Source organism: Betta splendens, chromosome 4 (assembly GCF_900634795.4).
Source record: "Betta splendens chromosome 4, fBetSpl5.4, whole genome shotgun sequence".
In the NCBI taxonomy this organism is placed as follows: Eukaryota; Metazoa; Chordata; class Actinopteri; order Anabantiformes; family Osphronemidae; genus Betta; species Betta splendens.
Genome location: NC_040884.2, coordinates 14,959,478 through 14,979,515, shown reverse-complemented (window position 1 = coordinate 14,979,515; position 20,038 = coordinate 14,959,478). Strand labels below are relative to the sequence as shown.

The 20,038-nt window shown below is 43.2% G+C and overlaps 1 protein-coding gene and 1 long non-coding RNA gene across 10 annotated transcripts in view; one reads left to right on the top strand and one right to left on the bottom strand.

Annotated features, from left to right (window-relative positions):
* The window catches only part of ctnnd2a (catenin (cadherin-associated protein), delta 2a), a 163,143-nt gene that overhangs the window by 118,438 nt on the left and 24,667 nt on the right, over positions 1–20,038 (bottom strand). For 8 of the 9 annotated variants that reach the window (XM_055508339.1, XM_055508337.1, XM_055508342.1 and 5 more), the window contains exon 2: positions 13,554–13,684. In XM_055508339.1, coding sequence (XP_055364314.1) covers positions 13,554–13,682 — 129 coding nt within the window. In that variant the 5' untranslated portion in view covers positions 13,683–13,684. Of the gene's footprint in view, positions 1–13,553; positions 13,685–16,320; positions 16,463–20,038 lie in introns of those variants that run through there. The other variant, XM_055508338.1, reaches the window with a different exon arrangement.
* Positions 16,333–19,441, top strand: LOC129604014 (uncharacterized). Its single transcript, XR_008694538.1, has 3 exons — positions 16,333–16,465; positions 17,355–17,451; positions 18,741–19,441. It is a non-coding gene; the product is annotated as an uncharacterized LOC129604014 (long non-coding RNA).

Here is a 20,038-nt window from a genome sequence, read left to right as displayed (position 1 = left end):
TGGATGTGACCAAACCTATCATATGTCACTCAAAAGAGCTGTCACCACTGATTTGATCTGAAAAAATCTTCAAGTTCCTGTTTGTTTTAGACACGAAAACACACACGCATCTACTAATGGTAGTAATTTAGCAAATCCAGAAGTGTTTTTCTCATTATCCCAGTGGCCCGGCTGTGGTTTCGCCGTGATGGCGCTACAGTTTGCTCGGTGTTGCGTGGGTACGTTTAGATGCACACGATAACGGCGGCCCAGCAATAGTGAGAAAAGCAATAGACTTAATCTGTTAAGGCTAATGCTTCTCCCGTGTTGTGACGATCCCGCTGCCGCACCTCTGCAGCCACTGCAGCGTGAGCCACAGCACAGCCCAGCACCACAGAAACGCAACGCTGTAAATAATTGGAAAATTTGTTCACAGGAGCCTGTAGTTGCTTAGAGATCAACCTTGACCAGTCGTTTGAGCAGAGCCTTGCTTCAACGGGTTGTGAAGGAATAGACGCTCTCAGGCACGTCTGCAAGATGCGTTCGGAGGAGCGGAAAGTGATTAAGGGGTCGTCTGACGCGATTATCTCTCGTTCGGCCCGTCTTCTGGTTTCATGTGGCGTTGGGTGCAAAGAGCCGCCTTTACGGCCTCGATTATCTAATCGAGAGCTGGACAGTAAGCACTCTAGCTCTTAGAGCAAATGGGGTAGGATACTGGAGACGACAGCAGGGGCTGACAGGGCATGAGCGAAACATTCACACTTTCTGTCTCATATATTCATCAACAATCTTTTAAAATCCGACTGTTTGGTCCCAGTTTCTAAAATGGAATCCTTAAAATCTTACTGGAATAGCTTCAGTTCTGCCTCCATTCACTGACACGCCCATGTAGAAACTGATCAGCCCCTCACGCTTACCAAGTCAGAGTTGCCACCTGTTGACATTTTTAACTTTTAACTTTCAGAATTTAATCTGTAGTTGGCCAATAAAATTACGTCAGGTTGACTTGGATAAATATTATTTTGGAAAACTTTTCCCCTTTTACTTCTTTGTCCTGAACTGTATCACTGCATCCCTCACACGTCGTCCCCTCTTCTATCTCCTGTCTTCAGAGTTTCAGTCCTCCCCGAAACACCTTTTTTTCTTTTTGTCACACTTGTTTCACCTTTTCACCAAGTCCTAAACTCTTTCCTCTGGTGTTTCCTTCCTTCTGACCGCCTGTATTTCCTCCTGTCTCTTTATTGATCCTCTTTCTGCAGTTTCACACTTTCAGCCCTCACCAAGCTTATTTTCTTTAGCGTTTGCCTTCTTTCGGCAAGTGCTAAAAATCATTTTGGATGGTTTCCATATTGTTTCTTCATTGCTGAGTGTCCTTTATATTGAGCAACCAATTATAATGTGATGAAATATTGTGGAGCTCCAGATGGTTCCTTCCTGCAGAACAATTCTTGGAAGGTTTATCTTTAAAAAATTGTTTTGGAGAATATCTAGACGTGAACTCATAATAGTGAAGTCATAATATCCCAGAATATAGTATAAAAAAAGGCATATGCGCCATCGTTAATCCACTCAAATGACTGTCAAGGCAAATAAAAAAGCGTGTACTGATTTTAAAAAAAACAAATTTATTTATAACAGTTTTCCTGTTTGTGCGTGACAGTCAGGAAGCTGAGAGAACCCAACAGTACTGAAGGGTAGGCAAAGTAGGGAATGAGGAAAATAGGAAGAGACCAAATCGCTACTACGATGGTAATGATAATGACATGCAGTGGAGAGCTGAACAGAGGTGAGGAAAGGTGAGGTGTTGTTACCACGCTTCTCCCACATCCCCCACTTCAGCTCATTTCAGCATCAAGGCGACTTCTGTCAAGGTGGTCACGCAGTGGGAGTCCTTTTCTGTGTGTGTGTGTGTGTGTGTGTGTGTGTGTGTGTGTGTGTGTGTGTGTGTGTGTGTGTGTGTGTGTGTGTGTGTGTGTGTGTACACATGAGGTCAGGGAAGGCGTCCGCCACATATTGCTCTACTTCCTCAACGTGGCGTAATTGGCTGTTTCAATGACAATGGAAATTCTAGGTTAGAGTTAATTATCAGTGAGCGATCAGTGGCAAACCTCCAATTACAGCTGGTTCATCGTCAGTGTGTGCCATCTCGCTAAAAATCCACTTCATTCTGCAGGATTTGCAAAACAGTAAATAGTGAAAATGCCAGAAAAGTAGCTCCCACCTGTTATTGGGGACTTGTTGTTCCTTGAGAAGAACAAGTTCACATTTTTAAGCTAGTATGTAGGGCAAATGTGAAAGGACACCTGATACGTTACTTCATTGAAACGTGCACTTTATTCCAGTTTTGCCCAGAGTTTTCTGGCTGTGTTTGGACAAAGCTGGCAGCAGGTACAGTATTGTGACTACACAGGCAAACATATTTAAAATGACCCAAAGCAGCAGACGCGGGTGTATTGTATTGTCTGCTTCCTTTACACTGAGCCTTATGCTTCCTTAACATGACGGCAGGAGTTTTGGAGTCTGTCTTCCAGGCCTACTGTCCCCTCATGTGTCATTCTCACTCTCCGCTGTCTATTTCCAGTTGGGTTTCCTACACCCATGACTACTGGCTCCATTGCTATGCCTCTAGTGATCTGCAGCCCGAGTTCTAAATGTTTAATGCAGTGCTGACAGAACCAGTCCCCAGCCATCTATCCAGGAGGGCCAACGCAGGCGGGTGCAGGGTGAATGCTTCACCTTTTAGAGGCAGATTATAGATCCACGCAGACCTTGATCAAGCTCCCAGCTCTAAAAGGTGAAGGAATAAATCTCCAAAGACAGGGAGGTTGTGTTAGCCTTTACAGCCCACACTGCAATGAATGTAAAGGGGCAAAGTTGGTCTGAGCCAAGCCACCCGAGGGAGGGAGAGCAAGCCAACATGGGGAGTTAAAGTGGTAGCACTGAGGAAGGTAGCGAGAGTAGGAGGGGAAAAGCGACGTGGAGATACTGAGAGATAGAAAATAAGAGGCTGAGAAATGTGAAGAATAGGAAAAATGGTACTTGGGAAAAAAAAAACACTCGAAAAAAGAAGACAAATTTGATAAGGTCATCGAAACAAGCACAGAAAAGTTCCAAAAGTAATTCCTAAGCTTCTAGTGAAGTCAAGAGACCCAGAAACTGGGTTAAGCAACACAACTGACAGATGACAGACATGTTACTGGCATCCCACTCAAGCAGGGTCTTACCACAGAGACATGAAACAGATGGAGAGTGACAAAGGGAGGGATGAGAGGTAGAACGGAGAGCGGGCAGAAAAGGTGCCCAGGCTTTAAGACTGTAGTAGGGTGTGCGTAAAAACAGAAGGCAAAAAGACACTGGAAGTGGACACAACTATTAGGAATGGAATTATACAGCAGGGGAAAAGCTGTTAAGATGGGGAGATGACATGAGGCGAAGAAATAAGGAGTGAAGACAGAAAATTAACTGAGAGAGACAGGAAAGCAAATTTTTAGAACAGCTGACATTTATATTTAGGCCGAACGGGGTAGAGCTGCTACCACGGGCTTATCCCGCTGACAATATGACATTTCTACCGCAAAGTGGGAGGAAGAAAGGGGAAAAAATAGCAAATGAGGTTTTCACCCCCTACCACCGCCTAAATATTTGAAAAGCTGGTCCGGAAACACAGCGCAAGACAGTCCTCCAATGACGAACAAGAAGCAAACAGTTAATGCAAAAAACAACGTCAAATCATATGATCTGCCTTCACAAGAAATAATTACAGAGACTTTGAGATAAAATCATTTCTAAGGTAACGACTTGACAGTAAGCAACAACAACAACAACAACAGTGGCAAATGTAAGCAAGTTAATTAGCAATGGTTAGACGATCTCCATTTGCTGCAAAGCAGTAAGGGTGTTGGGGGGAGGTAGGTGATGAGGGTGAGGGGATATGATGCTTTTGAAGCAGCAAAACCTCATTTACAGTATTCCAAAAAGACAAAATCCAACAAGAGGATAAAACACGGGAAAGAATAATGGGAGTGCGCGGTGGCAATGGAGCACTACGGGAATAAAGGATTAAAGGGAACAACAGGAAGACTGAGGGATAGGGAGACGGAGCAATTTGCCTTATTTCCATGACAACTCCAATGACAGAGTCATTCTTCATTAGCCAGTCCCTTTACAGTGTATATGTCAATCCTGGCGGCCAAACAACAGCAGAGGAGTGCGATCATAATTTATCTGTTTAAGATGCCGAGGGGAGAGGGCTGCGGTGCGAAGCGATGCCGTTAGCCGAGCGTTCCCGCTGCGCCACACAGTGCAGTGCGCTGACATATTACACTGGATGTGACTGTGGAGATAACTGAAGTCAAAAATAAACTTCACACAACAGCATATGGAGACGTAATGTTGCATATAGTAGGCTCAGAGCCATGCATCATATGCTGGGGACAGAATGCTGCATAATACATCAAGCATGTGTGCATTTGTTTGCCTCACAAAAACAAGTCTAGCAGCGCATGAGGTATAATCGAGCAATGAACACGACTCCCTTCTACTTCATCTACTGTATGAACTGCTTCTCTTGTACAGTACCAACTTTCATACCCTCAAAACATGGACCAACCACAGACTGGATCACACCATGCGTCGTCTTCCACAGCATCTGTCATCTCAAACCCGGCACAGAAGCCAACAAAGGGTTGTCAGGAGCCCGTTTAACACGACACAGCAAATGAGTGACACTCCAAGCTCCACTCTGCAATTATCACAGAAGCACCCTCACGCTTGGCACTTGACCCCCACCTACTGTATGCCAGTGGCGCACAGTTGTTGAGATCTGCATAGAGCTGCCAGGTGTGACTCTCTGGGCTGAATTCTCTGAAGGGCATGGCCCCCAAAACTGAGTTACAGTCAGGCTGACTGTTATTTGCTGCCTCCTTCCATAGATTAGCGCTAATTTTACCATCTGAACAAGTCAAACATCTGCCTGCAAATACCTGGTAAATATATCCACTGACTGACAGTAAACTCACTTACTACTGATCCACCAGAACTATCCTCCAATATTAGACAGGAGAAGACCACATTTCTAAGGCCTTCTCAGGACATTATGATACATCTAGGCCATACAGTAACAGTCTGAGGGGTCCTGTCCCATAATTAGATGTTCAAAAAGCCTGCACGATCAGCAACCCTGGATAAATAGGGTTAAAACATGCCAGTGAACTGATAAATACTTGGGTATTTCCAGAGCTCTTTGCCTCCCCGTGCCTTTTAATGGCTCCTTCCATCACAGTGTAATCTTTCCATTTTCTCATTTTGAGATCGATAGGATCTCTTGGAGAATGAAAGGCCTGTTTCCTCTCAAATAGGGATAAAGCTTAACCACACGGGGCCGTCTTATGTTTTCTAATCAAGGCAGCCGGACTACAGGACCAGATGAAGTGCCGCAGATTACAAAGCACGAGCGAATCTTTACTTCACTAAAAACAGAACAGGTGTACATGCTTCAGAGATATAAATAGACCGTATATTTCGCGTAGTGCATATAAAAAGGCGGAGTAGAAGAGCCGGTCGGCGGAGATCAGCTTCAGTGAAGTAGTAGCCCACACAAGCTGATGGAAACAATAGAACTTGAAAAGGGAAAATAGTGTGGAGCCTGTACGGGAAAGGTTCCCTTCAAACACTTACTCAGTAGCATCTGCTGTGTCTGCGGTGGTCTTGTGCAATAAGAACAGAGGAGGATAGAGCAACTGGAGGACTAAGCAATAACACTGCTCCGATTCCATCCAACAGGAACGTCTCCCCTGGTGTCTGGCCCCAAAGCTTAGTTTTGGCTGTAAACAAAGGGTCCTGACAGACACATTCAATTAATCAATGCTTTTCTCACACATCGCCGTGCAGTTTTTTCAAGCTTCACTCGTAGCCCCAGGGGGGTATCTCACTCAGACGCTACCACAACACAGGCTTATATCACTTTAGACTTGTTGAACCCTAGAGGGCAACTCGCACTGTACACAGGCACAAAACAACAGGATATCGATTTAGCAAAACATTGACTGGGAGCCAAACTTATTATTCACTACATTAAGTCAGATTAGCTCTTAAAGACCCATCCTGTCATCTGAGAAAGTTATCCAACAAGGCATAACTGTTTAAGGAGTGACATTCAATAAAGACAGCAATATGTACAGTACAGCAATGATCATTAAAGCCTCACCGCGTTATTAGCATTCCTGCACATTAGCCCTTTGGCTACTTTGGCATCAGAATTCAAGATTCTGCTAACAGGTTCATCAGCATGCAGGCAAATGGGAGCCCGAGCTGGATTCGGGGCTCAGGAAGCATTAACATGCAGGTGGTGGTGGTACTGCGAGGTGGGGACGGAGGTGGGCGCAGGCTAAGTGATTAGCATGAAGAGCGTTTGCTGCACATGCAAGATCAGTGCTGGGCCCCGTCCCAGCGTTAAAGGGCTAATGAAACAGAGCTGGGGTGAGGGACTACTGTATAATGTGGGTTTCACAGTCCCACCCGCGCTTAAATCATGTAGATCATCTGTAAACACATTTCTCCACTTTTGTTTTGTGCAGGTGCGGACGGACGGACGGACACACAGTTTCCTTCAATTATATACAAAGTAATCACATCTACGCAGACACGAAAACACACAACATCTCAAGGGGGTTGTGGTACTTTGGCAGTAAGCAGCCTGTTTACGAGTGGATATTCCAAGGTCCCTGTGATTAAAACAGCTCCAAAGTGCTCCTGACACTCCATTACCCAGCATGCCCCGGGTGAGGCAGGATTGTACATATTGATTTCACGCCTCATTAGGCTTCCCGTCTAACAATGCCATTGTTCTTCCTGGTTCTACAGGATTCGGCATCGTTCAGAAATGACTAGGTATAACTTTGGGAGGAGACGGCGGACACATAACAAATGAACACATTAATACTGAATCTGGGCTTGCTGGAGCATCGTCGGCGTAAGCTTGGCTCGCTGCAGACTTCTGACCCAGTTTTCAGTGTTTTCTATTTGCTATAGACAAACTGTGGCTCCCTCCACGGAACAACCTGCCAGTACTAGGAAAATACTTTACATTATTTGCCTTCAGCTCCATTGTACTCCAGGAAAATATCAATACTGCAGGGGCACAGTAGGTATATGAGAGTAACACGAGATAGATTTTTCCATCCCATTGTTTTCGTGCTATTCTTTATTTTTTAACTCAGCTTTTCTGCCTCATTTATTTATGAAAATCAAAGCTGTGCGGCAGCAAACAGGAAACCAATTGTCACTAGCAGGGAGAACAATTTCTCCAAAGTTCTATCATTCTGGATCATTTATCCTCACAACAGTGAGAGTATAAACACAATCAGGGTTTCCCCTATATGCATCCAGTCGCTGCACTCATAATTCAGCAGCAGTGATAGATCAATAATATTTGAGATTAAATGTAACCACTGGGACTTAGGCTTTTACACTGTGCTGCTGAGACTAGAACAAAATGGAAAGGATCCAAATCTGCTGTATGTATAAACACCAACGTTCTAACTAAGAGAAAGTCTTATGTTGATACCAAGTCAGTATAAATATACAAGGGCAGGGTATAATAACAAAACCCAAAACATCTACAGTAAAGTGTTTCATTAAAGTTGAGCAGCATTGTGCAAATGAAAAAGTTGCCATTTTCTTACATCACGCACAAATTTCACACAAATGAATGAGGGAGCCTAATTAGGCACAAGGTTGTCCACATTATTGATGTTTGTAGTGAACACTACTGCAACCTCTGCTAATCCTACACCTCTTTTTATGTGATCAGTATATAAATGAATTGATTTGATTAGTTGTAGTATAATTTTAACATTAATCAGTTTTATTAATGTTGCTGATCTCCCTCATCCACTGGTGTGTGTTGGGTGCTCATGGATGCTGTGCTAGTAGGAATCAAGGCTAGTTATGGTATGGTCCCAACCGGCCTCTTTTTACTTCCTCTTCTTTCTGCCGCACACATATATACTTAGCACACTCTTCGTGTTTGATCTCCTCACTCCTTGCTCTCTCCTTTTGGCTCAAAGGAGTAGCATGTATCCTGCCAGCTGCCAGTTAAAATGATGGTGACAGTACAGTGGGGGTGCTGGCTGGGTGATGTTGACTAAATGGAACATTGCAGCACCACTGGCAGACACAAACTCTCAGCTCATGCACACACACACGCAAACACTCTACACACACACGACAACAGTGCCAAAGAGCACAACAGCCTTCGGGCCAGCTAATAATTCTTCCCCAGCCGCAGCACATTTGAGCCAGGGCGAGGCAGCTGAACACCGCCCGATTCTGCCCCGGTCTCCCACAGATGCTCTCTCGATGAGTAAATGGCGAGAGGACACTTCTACCGTGACATACCTCCCACTCAAGCTTGCGTGGAAAATCATTCTAGTCAACTTGGCAGCTTTTATCTTAGTCTAAACGTCACTGGCATTTGTGAGTGATTTGTGCTGGGAAGGCTGCAGAGCAACAGCGAAAGGCACGGGACGCAGATGCAGCACTGGATGAATGACAGTGGAGGCAACCTCTGGTAAAAAGGCTTCACAGTGTAGTCATGTATCTGTGTGTAAAAAGCATCCATGTGCCCCATTTTCTCCTGCTGAGACTGTTTACTGGCAGCACTGGGCCACGTCGTCCTAACCTAACAGACAAGCATCTCTCAGATTACAGCATGCTCATCCACATGACTTAAACACACACACACACACACACACACACACACACACACACATGCCGCGAGCTGGATGAGCCTTTGCTGTACAAACTGTACAATAAATATGGGTAATTGGTCGAGTCACACATCATGCACACACACACACACACACACACACACACACACACACACACACACACACACACACACACACACACACACACACACACACATACACACACACACACACAGTGTCCAGTATGTTTGCCTACTGGCCAAATAATCTGTTTCGACACCAGCCCAGAGAAAGAGATAAATACTGAAGGACAGCGAGGACAAACACTCACAGTGAAAGATGCACCAAACCCCGTTTCAGTCTAAACACCAATAGCAGAGCTGTTCAAAAGCACAAAGCCTGTAAAGCAAATATTTCTAACAACAGCAAACACACTTTACACTGTCTTTTGCTTAGATACAGATTTTATGATCCACAGGACTCCACGCTTTCAAATAGGACTAATAAATTAAAATGTGTTCCTATTTGTTCATTTGCTATTTCAGGAGACATGACTTTTCATCAGCTGTTCTATTTGATAGTCAAGACTGTGTGGGAGGATTCATTTCATCCTCATCACTCTGAACCAGAGGCAGAGTTAATTTATAAACAGCGGCAAAACAAAGCTGTCAACCCCAGTAATAGACAGGGTATCGATAAAGTGGAGAGGGTGGGAGAAGCAGAGATGGATGATGAGGCAGGGAAGCAGAGAAGTCTATTAAAACACACACACATAGACACGTTTACTTTCAGAGGGAGCTGTAAACAACACACAGACACCTACACAAAACCAATTTCAAAGCAACTTCTCTAAGTGTTGAGGAGTGTCAAAGTGTTGAGGATATGGACAGTCAATAACCAGAGCAGTAGTCAAGCTTAGTGAGATCATATTAGCCGAAAGGAAAGTTTTCAACTCACTCTAAAGGGCCAATAAATTGCACTCAAACCCTGTTGAAGAAAAGGGGTCTAGAGGCTGGAATACATTACCCTCTCGGCTCTGAAAAGGGCCGCACTCCTTTGAAATACGCAAACTGAAAGCCTCCATCGGTGAAACCTTGAGCACTCGAGTGGTTTATGGATATGTTCGCCTCACATGCAAGAAACGGGATGAAAACAGCGTAGTTAAACATGATGCAGGCAAAGCAGCTTTTGTTGCAGATGGGGTTTTAAGGAGACAGCAAAGTACGACATGACGGATGACAGCACAGTGGACCCGATTACAACCCTGGCAATGACCCTGAACGCACCACGTCTAGACGTATAGACATTCACAATACCCAACTGAACTTCCTCAAACACACATATTATCCAGCATGAGTCACCTCAGTGTAGTCTTTTGATTCATACATCATATTAACTCCATCCCTAAATCTCATATTACAGTATAATCATGCGTTCAGAGCCAAAACACACATGTTCACAAACCCTGTGGTTTTGTGATACGCTGTCTGAGCCAGGAATGTTTTAAACCATGCTGTTGTTCTCGCAGAAGGTTTACTCTTTGTGGCACGGTGTGTTCAATGTGATGCGTTATGTCAATAAGATGAAAGTAACTTTCCAACACGTGCAACGGAAGCCTCCTCCAGAAGAACATTATGCTCATGTAGCTGCTCATTAGTCTAAATTACAGTTTTTAGATACAGACCATAATCTATACATGGAGAACGCAAACCAATCTCAGCAGCAGACGATATTGTTACTTTACTGGCAACAGACATGCCCTCCATCGCTCCCCTCACAGTATAGCGTTCCTATGTGTGAAGGCTTCCTAATTAGGGTCGTGGGAGTGCTGGAACCAATTGCAACTGTCACTGGGTGGGAGACAGACACACCATTCACACCTCCAAGCAATTTAGGGCCATCAATTAACCTACTTCTTCTCTCCAGACTGTGGGAAGAAGCCAGAGCCCCAAAGAGAAGGCATGGGGAGAACATGCAAATCCACAGGGAAGCAACCCAGGCACTTCTGCAGATCGCTAGCCCACTGTGCCTCCTTATGGATCGATATGGATTAAATCATATAATCACGCCATAGAGGAAATAAGCAAAAACTATTTAGAAAGAAACTGAGCAGTGCGTTTATTCCAGTGAAATGGAAACACAGTAATAGGTTAAATAGGTCTATGTGGAAACCTCCTGAAGCGAAGTGAAAGATGATGCAATATAATGCAAAGCTTCCTGAGTAAATCAAATGTCTGCAACAGCAGTGCATAAGGCATTAATCCAAACAGTGTAAATGAAAGCAATAACCAGGTGAAAAGCATGTAAGATTGTGGGGATTTAGCATGAAGCTGATTAACGTAATCACGTATTTCACCTGTTTGTTGTTTGTTTTTGTTGACTTAAAACAGGAAATGACTGTAGAGAAGGGAGTGGAGTTCTATGACTATGATGATTCCTCTGCTGTGTTGCAATGATGACTTATTGTCCCCAGAGCATTTTTACAGCTTACTTTCTGTACAGCTTTACTCTCAGATGCCCTTTGGTAAACTTCATGTCCTTTTCATGGTGTTCTGGGTGAAGTGACGTCATGTGAACCTCATGAACTGGCAACTATCTTTATGCAAATTCTGGTGTGGTAGTAGTCTAAACCCCCACAGCAGTCGATGTATGAGTAAAGCAATTGAAAGCTCTAGCTGTGTCTAGTTCTTTATGATGTACGCACACACACACACACCCCTTCACGGCAGTACTTTGTGGGGAGATGTCTTACAGTAGGCGCAATGATGTGCCACGGAGGGAGTGCGCCTGCTGGGTTAGTGGAGCAATATGTCCATGTGCGTGGAACAGCGCGCACTGCACGCACACACGCACACACACACACACGCACGCACACACACACGCTGCTGCAGCCCAACACCTGGACAGAGGCAAGAACATGTGAGAGCTGTTTAAGGAGTAGACCTTTTGTCACATGTTTACATTACACATCCACCACACACCACATGCATGTGCACACACGGAGCGGTATAAATCAAAGTCTGGACAAGAAGCCGACACAGATTTGTATTTAATATTTAACAGCCACTGATAAATGTATTTAAACAGTTTTTTTTATCTGTGCTTTGATGCTGTTGGTGCTTCTTCCGTCTCATCTAGTGACTCTATAGAACCAAGGACATTGCAGAATAAGTGGTAATAACTAACTAAACATTTTTCTTCGCGACTACTGATTCAGGGGAAATGGCCGTGCAATAAACGCACCCTGGCGAGACATGCAGAAACATCATGTCGACAGGACTCGACGCACAATTGAAAAGGACCAGTGCCAGTAATAGATTGTTGTATTCGTTGAATATGTGCTGATTATGTTTTTTTCTTACATCATTTACAGGGATTTTCTGCATGTGGATGGAGCGGTGACCGTGTCTTAAGCTGCTAACCAGGCTGGAGCAAACGGATGAATAACCCACCACGTCGCAGCATACAGCGGTGGTTATTTTTTCACCCCTTAACATATCAATTTTGCATTAGAATGGTGCGAGCCCGTAAAGCTGCACGGATCTGACTGAACCGGGTTTTGCTTCAAAGAAACATTTTGACTGATGGGGAAAAATACATCCCAGCAGTGGGTGCAGCCTTTACCCTCCAGTGTGCGGCTATGTAGAGCTGATTAGGCTTATTGTAACATAAAACTCATGTTGCTCAAAAAACCTGAATGCGGAGGCATTCATGTTGCCTTCTGATGATTGAACAAGGAGCTTTCAGAGCTGTTGCACTGCCCAAGAAAATAAGACTTCAACAATAGCTACATTTCTGTGATGTATTCCCTTTTGGGCAACTTCTGGGAGTTTGCTCTCCCAAAATGGAAAGGGGGGAGGGTATGGGTTCAAATGTGGCCCAGTGCATAGATCTAACTAAACTTGCATGCTTCAGTGACTCAGTAATGTGCGTGCACTGAGAGCTTCTCTGGCGGAGGAAAAATAATCGCAAATGAATGCCATTTGCAAGGGGGGAGAAAAAGCTTAAATTGCCATCAGCACTTGTCCTTCACTGGGTGAGGGTAAATGGAATATTCTGTGGTATTAAATTAAGGACAACTTCAGTCAGTGTACTGTAGATAGGCAAGATGATAAATCCACTGTACGGCGCATTTCGTTTGCTGATGAGCTAACTCCAAATGAAACGGCATTCTATTACACAAGTCCAAGGATAAACACAAATCACTGAACACAATCACTGTGAACTCAAGGTGTTTTTCACAGCAACTCTTGACTCCAAATGCATTTTCATTGTCCAGGATCATTGGCGTTTTGTGCTTTGTTTAATACTTGAATGAATTATAAGATAACGCACCGAGAGCTGATTTATCTGTGCAAATGAACACAGACGTGACACACTCCTCCCTCCGACTTCCTCCCTGTGCTTCCTCCTTCTCTTTAGATTTCATTCCTCATCCCAGCCCAAAAGCCAGCCGCCATCGTGACACAGCCTGTCCTCACGGAACGTTGCAGCTAACTTCCCACACTCCCAGTCGAGTAATTGCTCGATTTTAATGACTTTTTCAATCACGTCTACTTGGCTACAGCTCTCGTGCCTTAATCTCCATCATTTCCATCCATTACACTCTCACGTTCCCCTGGTACCAATCAATCTTCGGGTCCCTTTAAACACTTAAAAGCAGCAGACTGGCTTTTTTCCCCTGAATAACACTGATGACCTTCTGAACCGGACTCATATTCAAGTTGTTGGAGGACTATGAAGAGGGCGAAGGGCGAAGCACACTCGAGGCAAGCGAATGCGAAATGGACCTTTGTTGTCAGAGGTAAAACATAACACAGGTTTGGCACATGTGCAGCACCAACATGTACATGGGAGAGGTCCTACCTGCTCTTTGACAGAGGCGAGGATGGAGGAGGTCGTCTCTGTCTCAGATCTGTCTCCATTGGAGGCTGGCATCACAGGGGGAACCATGGCCCCCTTCTCCTGCTCGGCGGGCTGATCTGGCACCGGCATTGCTAATATACCAGAGCACACACACAAGAAACAAATATATTTTTGATAAATGTTTGCTTTAAAAACTGCATTGGCAATTAAAGTCATTTTAAAAAATACAGTACAATCGTATACTGTAATAGTCAATATTCACCACTAAGCCCAAACTCAGGTGTTGCTTTTTTTAATATTCTGAATTTCAACATGAATAAATGTCAATCAAATCATAGAAAATCTGTCCTTATCATATAGTCTCCCTGAAAATCAAGTGATGAAACACAAACTGCTTTGTCAGTACATTCCTGAGATTTTGGTTCATCCTTTAGTTCCTTATAGTTAAACCTACATTGAAGTGGCTTGAAAGTTTGACTTCGCTTACACACACACACACATACACACACACACACACACACACACACACACACACACACACACACACACACACACACACACACACACACACACACACACGTCTCACCTGTGGCACTGCCTGAATGCCACCACATGAACAGCGGTCCTCGTGGACTTGTTAAAATGTAATACCCCACTTATCATGATTTTAATTACTTTAATCAGGACAGAGAAACGTCACGTGTGACTCTAACTGACGATGCATTTCAACTAAATGAGCCTCCTGCAGTTAATCACTTAAGAAAAGCCTCACGTCTAGGTCTTCGATCTTCATCAAACACCTCACCGACTGTAACAAATTAACACCAGTCATGAATAGATCTGCTTCTTCTTTTTGCTGCACTTCATCATAAGCTCTGGACACACAGAGTGATAATAAATGCATAATTTGATACGAACTGAACCATGTGTAAAAGCGAAAAGAAGCTTTCTGTACAGATCCAGGCTTATTACTGAGGCTAATAATTCTCAATGCTGTCGATGAGCGATTGGCATTAATTGACATTTCATGGTTTAATCAGCATAATCATAAATGCAGACATTCTCTCTGTCTAAATTGTACTGCAGGTCAGTGGTAACCACAGTGCTAGAAATGTCCTTAACCTCATTAGTGTTAGTATGAATAAGTCATTATTCATACTAACCCAAAAAGGAAATTTGCCACAAGACAGGTTAGGTCAATCTGAAATAATAACTGACATCTAAACAGTAGCTGAATATAAATGTCTGTGAAGAAATGGTCTGTGGTAGTTATGGTCAAGAGACACGGCTCATTAAATAATTTCATCTTTTTCATGTAACAAATGTGGCAAAATAGCAGATTGCATTGAGTGTAATTTAGAAACATTAGTGACATTAACTGGAAGTAGTTAAAATCAGCAAAAGTATCTGCACCGTGTTCCAGCCTAGAGAGAGAGAGAGCGATAGAGTGAGAGAGAGCGGTTCTAAGAATCCAGGAAATTGGTCTGAGAAAACCGACCAGAGGGACGAGATTTTGTCAATACGGCAGCTTTGACTCCAGTCAAAGACTAAATAATGAACTGATCGTGAGTGGGAGCTGATGGAGTCTCCTAATTTACAATTCGTTGCTTCGCTTTTAACATTTGATTTACAGATCCATACGTCCTGTAAATTATACGTCCACCCCTGGAACTTCATTCATAGGCTTTCATGGGGATTCGAGCGAAATCCATTGACAACAATGCCACTTAGAGGGATAATCAGACAGATGCTGAGGGTGAGCGAATCATTAATGTAAAGCGTGACACTCGGCTCAAACAAACCGTAAACAAGCCAGTGACGAACTAACAGCCTGCAAATCAGACATGCAGTCAGTCGGCTAACGGGCAGACAGACTGCAGGCCAGACAGGGTGGCGTCGGTAAATAAAAGAGGCCAGAGAAATGGCCTGCAGATGGTTATTTTCACTCTAGCTGACAAACACCACTTCTGCGTCTGGCATCTCCTCTCCTTATTGGAGATGAGTCACCAAAGTCTGGCTCCTGAGCAACCAGAACCCCAGCAAGGGCCGCGTTACACCAGCTGGCCCAGTGCCGCGTCGCTCTTCAATGAGGCATCGGAATAGGCAAAAGAGTGGGCAGAATAATAGCCTCACCTTCTCTGTACAGTCCCGCAGCTGCTTCTTTTTTTTTTTTTTTTAACAGTAAAACCCATTGGCGATGAAGTGGCGCCCTGGCCTGTCATAACATAATGAACCTGCGTGAAGGTGCGCCCATCAATAATTTAATCTGCGGCTTCTTGGCACCAGCTGAGCACCGTGGGTGGATGGGTTTGGTCCCACACCAGACCAAGCACAAAAGCCGTCTGCATCTTAAGAAATCACAGGTAGAAAAAAAAACAGCTCTGGTTCATTTAAAACATGCCAGTGAGTCAATATTTTTATTTTTTATTTTATTATTTTTATTTTTGTTTAATGACACAGATGATGTATTTTAGGGCTCATATAACAACTATATACTCTAATTACGTTATATATGGGGTTATATACTGTACTGTATTACTGTAACACCTACTATGTCGCTGACTGGGCATCTAGTGGTTATCTGCAGTACTACCACATCTCCTACAGCCTATATATAACCTGGTTAGCATGCTATACCTTGTTAGCTTAAACCGTTAGGACTCCGATTCTATATACACGACTTTAACGTGCAGCTAACACAGAAAGCACCCCTGCTAAAGCTCAAACTTTAGCAGGGGTCTGAGTTAAGCTAGTCGGTGCTCCCTACCTTCAGAGGATTAACTACTATTTTCCGTCTTTCCCTGGTTATTTTTCCAATATCCACCATTTTAGATTTGCATACTCTCACGGTAAAAATAAGACCTCTCGCAGGTCTCTAGAGCTTAGTGTTGTCCATGTTTCTTCATTACCAGGTATGGGCGCTATTTTTAAGACACCCCTTCACAATAAGAGTTGGACTCTTCCTGCGATGTTACGTTGAACCAATATGATACAACTTCGTGAAACATCGTTTTAGCCAATTAAATAAAGTTTCCGCCGATATACAGCCGGACATTACCGGTTCCCCTAGCGGACACGGTGGGAACTGCACAATTGCAATTAAAATATTTGTTAATAGTTTTTCTCCTATCATACATAAAAACAGTTCAGAAAACTAGTTCTTAGGTGGTTTCACAAAGGTTTTAATAAAACCTCGCCACATACATTGCTTTCACTGTGTTCACTGATTCATTATAAGAAATGAAAAATGATTATCCAGAAATGAAAAATTATCCAGTCCAAACAAAACCAATGCAATTTCTGGACCTCAGCATGCAACAATATACATCATTTCGAAAGCCATTGTCTGAAAGGCCAGTGATCATGCATAATGAATAGCAAAGAAGAGCAAAATGTGTTATGATTAGTTTCCAGACAGGTGTAATGTTCAGAAAGCACCAAAGTCGGCTGACTGTATATTAGCTTCTGCAGAGATAATGCCAGAACCAGCACATTTGCCGTCAAATACCACAGTTCACCACCACTCCAGTATTCTTCTCAGGCTATTGTGAGTCAGCAGGCACAGTTGAATTGCTATTGCATTGATGTGTTACATCCTTCAGAGTACAATGTAATAAGAACCTCAGCTTAGAAGGGGCTTTTGTAACTCTGGGGATGTATTTAATTGCAGCGCATTCTGGCTGGTTGAAGTTGTGTGCGGCGTTGCCATTCAGCTGGGGAGGCGCGATGGCCTGACATTTCATTTGGCTCCGGCCGAGATAAGACATGAAAAGCTCAGACAAAGCCTCCTGTTTTTCACAGTGCGGTGGTGGACCCAGTGTTTAGTCCCAGTTCCTTAGAGGACCAAGAGTAAACAACAGAAGAAAAGCTGCCAACTATAAAAACAACTGCCAATCAGGTTAAAGTTTTACTACTAATAATTTAGAAAAGCACCTTAAAGTTTCTGAGACATTGCAACTAAACACTAAGTGACGATTGTCACTTGCGGTTGTCAATCATTTAGTCCATTATCCACTCACTGCGTCAGTGCTTACATTTATTAGTGTTTGTGTAATTTTCTCATTTTTAGTGTAAAATTGGGTGTTTATCTTTCATCACGCAAGTGTCAACTGAATCCATTAGTTAGTATTATGGTATATTGTACTTTCAGGTTGCCATTTGTGTCACATGCTGTAACTAAACCAAGATAAATTAGCATCCTAAAGTTATGAGACCCTGAGCCCATGAACGAACGCAAACGCACACACACACACCAGATAAAACATTAGATCAAAACATGATTTACTTTACTTGGCAACCACTCACTGAAGTTCGTACTATTACATTAATATAAATGTAATAATAAAAAACTATATATGGCTTCTCTCTGGAGATGCTGGACACGTCATTGGAGCACTAGTCACCCTTGGCCAAAGTGAGTAACATCGCATTCTTCTTTCCAAAATGTCCAAAGACCACATCACGGCAGTTTCTTCCATTTCACTTCCTCTTTCAATTAGTGATCCGACGACCTCCCCTCCATCCATGTTGTTTCAGTGTTTTGATCCCCTTTCAGTCCCTCTTTCCTTTGTGGTGTATGTGCACTGTAGCACTTTAGCCTCACATAAAGAAGGTGCTGAGTTCTACTCCACCATCGACCCGGTGTCTTGAATGTTCTCCCCGCGTCCGTGTGGGTTTCCTCAAACAGTTCTAGACAAACGGTTACCTTACATACACAAGATATGAAATGTCACGAGTTTTATCAAGTGGGATATTCAATTGTTATTCCATTATGACTTATGACGACAAGTCACACAAACACAACAGCACGGCCTGTGTTAGCTGCAGCTGGTTATATGATCTGTATCCTCAGAGGCCTCCCAACCAACACACACTCGTCCAGGAGACTCACTTCTAACGCAATGAGGTGTCCTTTCTCCTTTCCCTATTCACCATGAGCCGTCCGCTGTCCGACTCCATGCCTCGTTGGCTCAGCTGCAGCCCCGCTCTCCCTCTAACCTTATCTTCTGTCTTTGTCCTCTTTTAACCTTATATGTCATTGTTTATGTTCCTTTTTTGTTTGATTGCTTAGTCATTCACTCTGTTTTTTTATTTTTTTTACCTTTACCTTTTCTATAACATGAAATATTGTGGTTTAGTTCATTAGTTCTTTTTTAAAGTGCTATTGTTTTTGTTTTTGCACCACAGGACCACTACAGGACTGCAGAACAAAACACAAGCGACTGTAGGAACCAGACAACTGGCTGCTGCTCAACAACCACCAGCACTGTGGTTTTTAGAAAACATGCTGATGTCAAGCTTTGGGCAATTTAGGGCCATTGCACTATTACTGGCATATCAAAATATTTTATTTCTCTGTCATCAGTCTGGACTGATTTAAAACCACAGTGATCAAAATAACTGTGGACAAGCAAAACGCTGCCAGGTAGTAATTTATTGCTGAGCTGCACATGCTTTATAGCTTGCACCACCTAACTGATCTAACAATTCAAAGGGTTCCTTCGCTATAACACAGAATGGTCCTGTATAAAGCTATAATTGTATAAGCTCTAGCCATTAAAATTATCTAATTTTCCTGGCGATGTTGCAGGAGAGGGAGAACTCTAATCTATCATCGATCTATCTATCAGCTTTAATTGAATTTTAAAGAATCAGACAGTCTAATCTGAAGATTCACACATGTACTAAACTGTTCCATATTTATATCAATATGTGTGAAAACGTGTGCTTTAAACCTTTTGACAGCAAGCTTTTGTTTTATATGCAAATGAGCCAGGTCACAGCATCCTTCTTGTTGTCCTGGTAACGCTAACCATTGACATATGCCAAGCTTACTTGGTTTGTGTCTGCATGCACCCTACAGTCAAATAAATGTAGCAGAATGCCTAAAATGTAAGTGGATTTTGCAGTGACAACCTGTAGTCATTAGTCTAATATTTTGATCTTCGGTGCAGCTGTGTATTCACAGGCATTTCCTGACAATGCGCTGTGATTTATTATTGCCTGTGGAAAGCGAATATAATGAGAGGGTTTATGTTCACGGCTAAGTCTGAGCTGTCACAAACATGATAGCAAACAGGTCAGGCCCAAGAGCCAGAATAATCAGAGAGATGTCAGGCTGGTTTTCGACTATGGAACTAAAAATCACAGCCAGGCTGGAAACACAGAATTCCAAATTTGGGAAAACCAGAAAACATAAAGTGCTGCACAAAGCAGAAACTCACAGGTGTATTACAAATAACCAAAAGTCCAATCCAAAACAACCAACCAATCAAGCGATGAGAACACTAACTGAACAAACTTACTGTATAAACAAGAGGAACAGAACATCAACACAGTCCCACCCACACTGCCACCAATGGGCCGGAGGGGGAACTGTGACATCAGTCCACTCTTTTGTACATGATCTAATTTCTAAATTAATGAAATGATCGTCCATTTCATTGCCCAGTCTAATGGCTGATTGCTTCTGCTTGTACATGTAG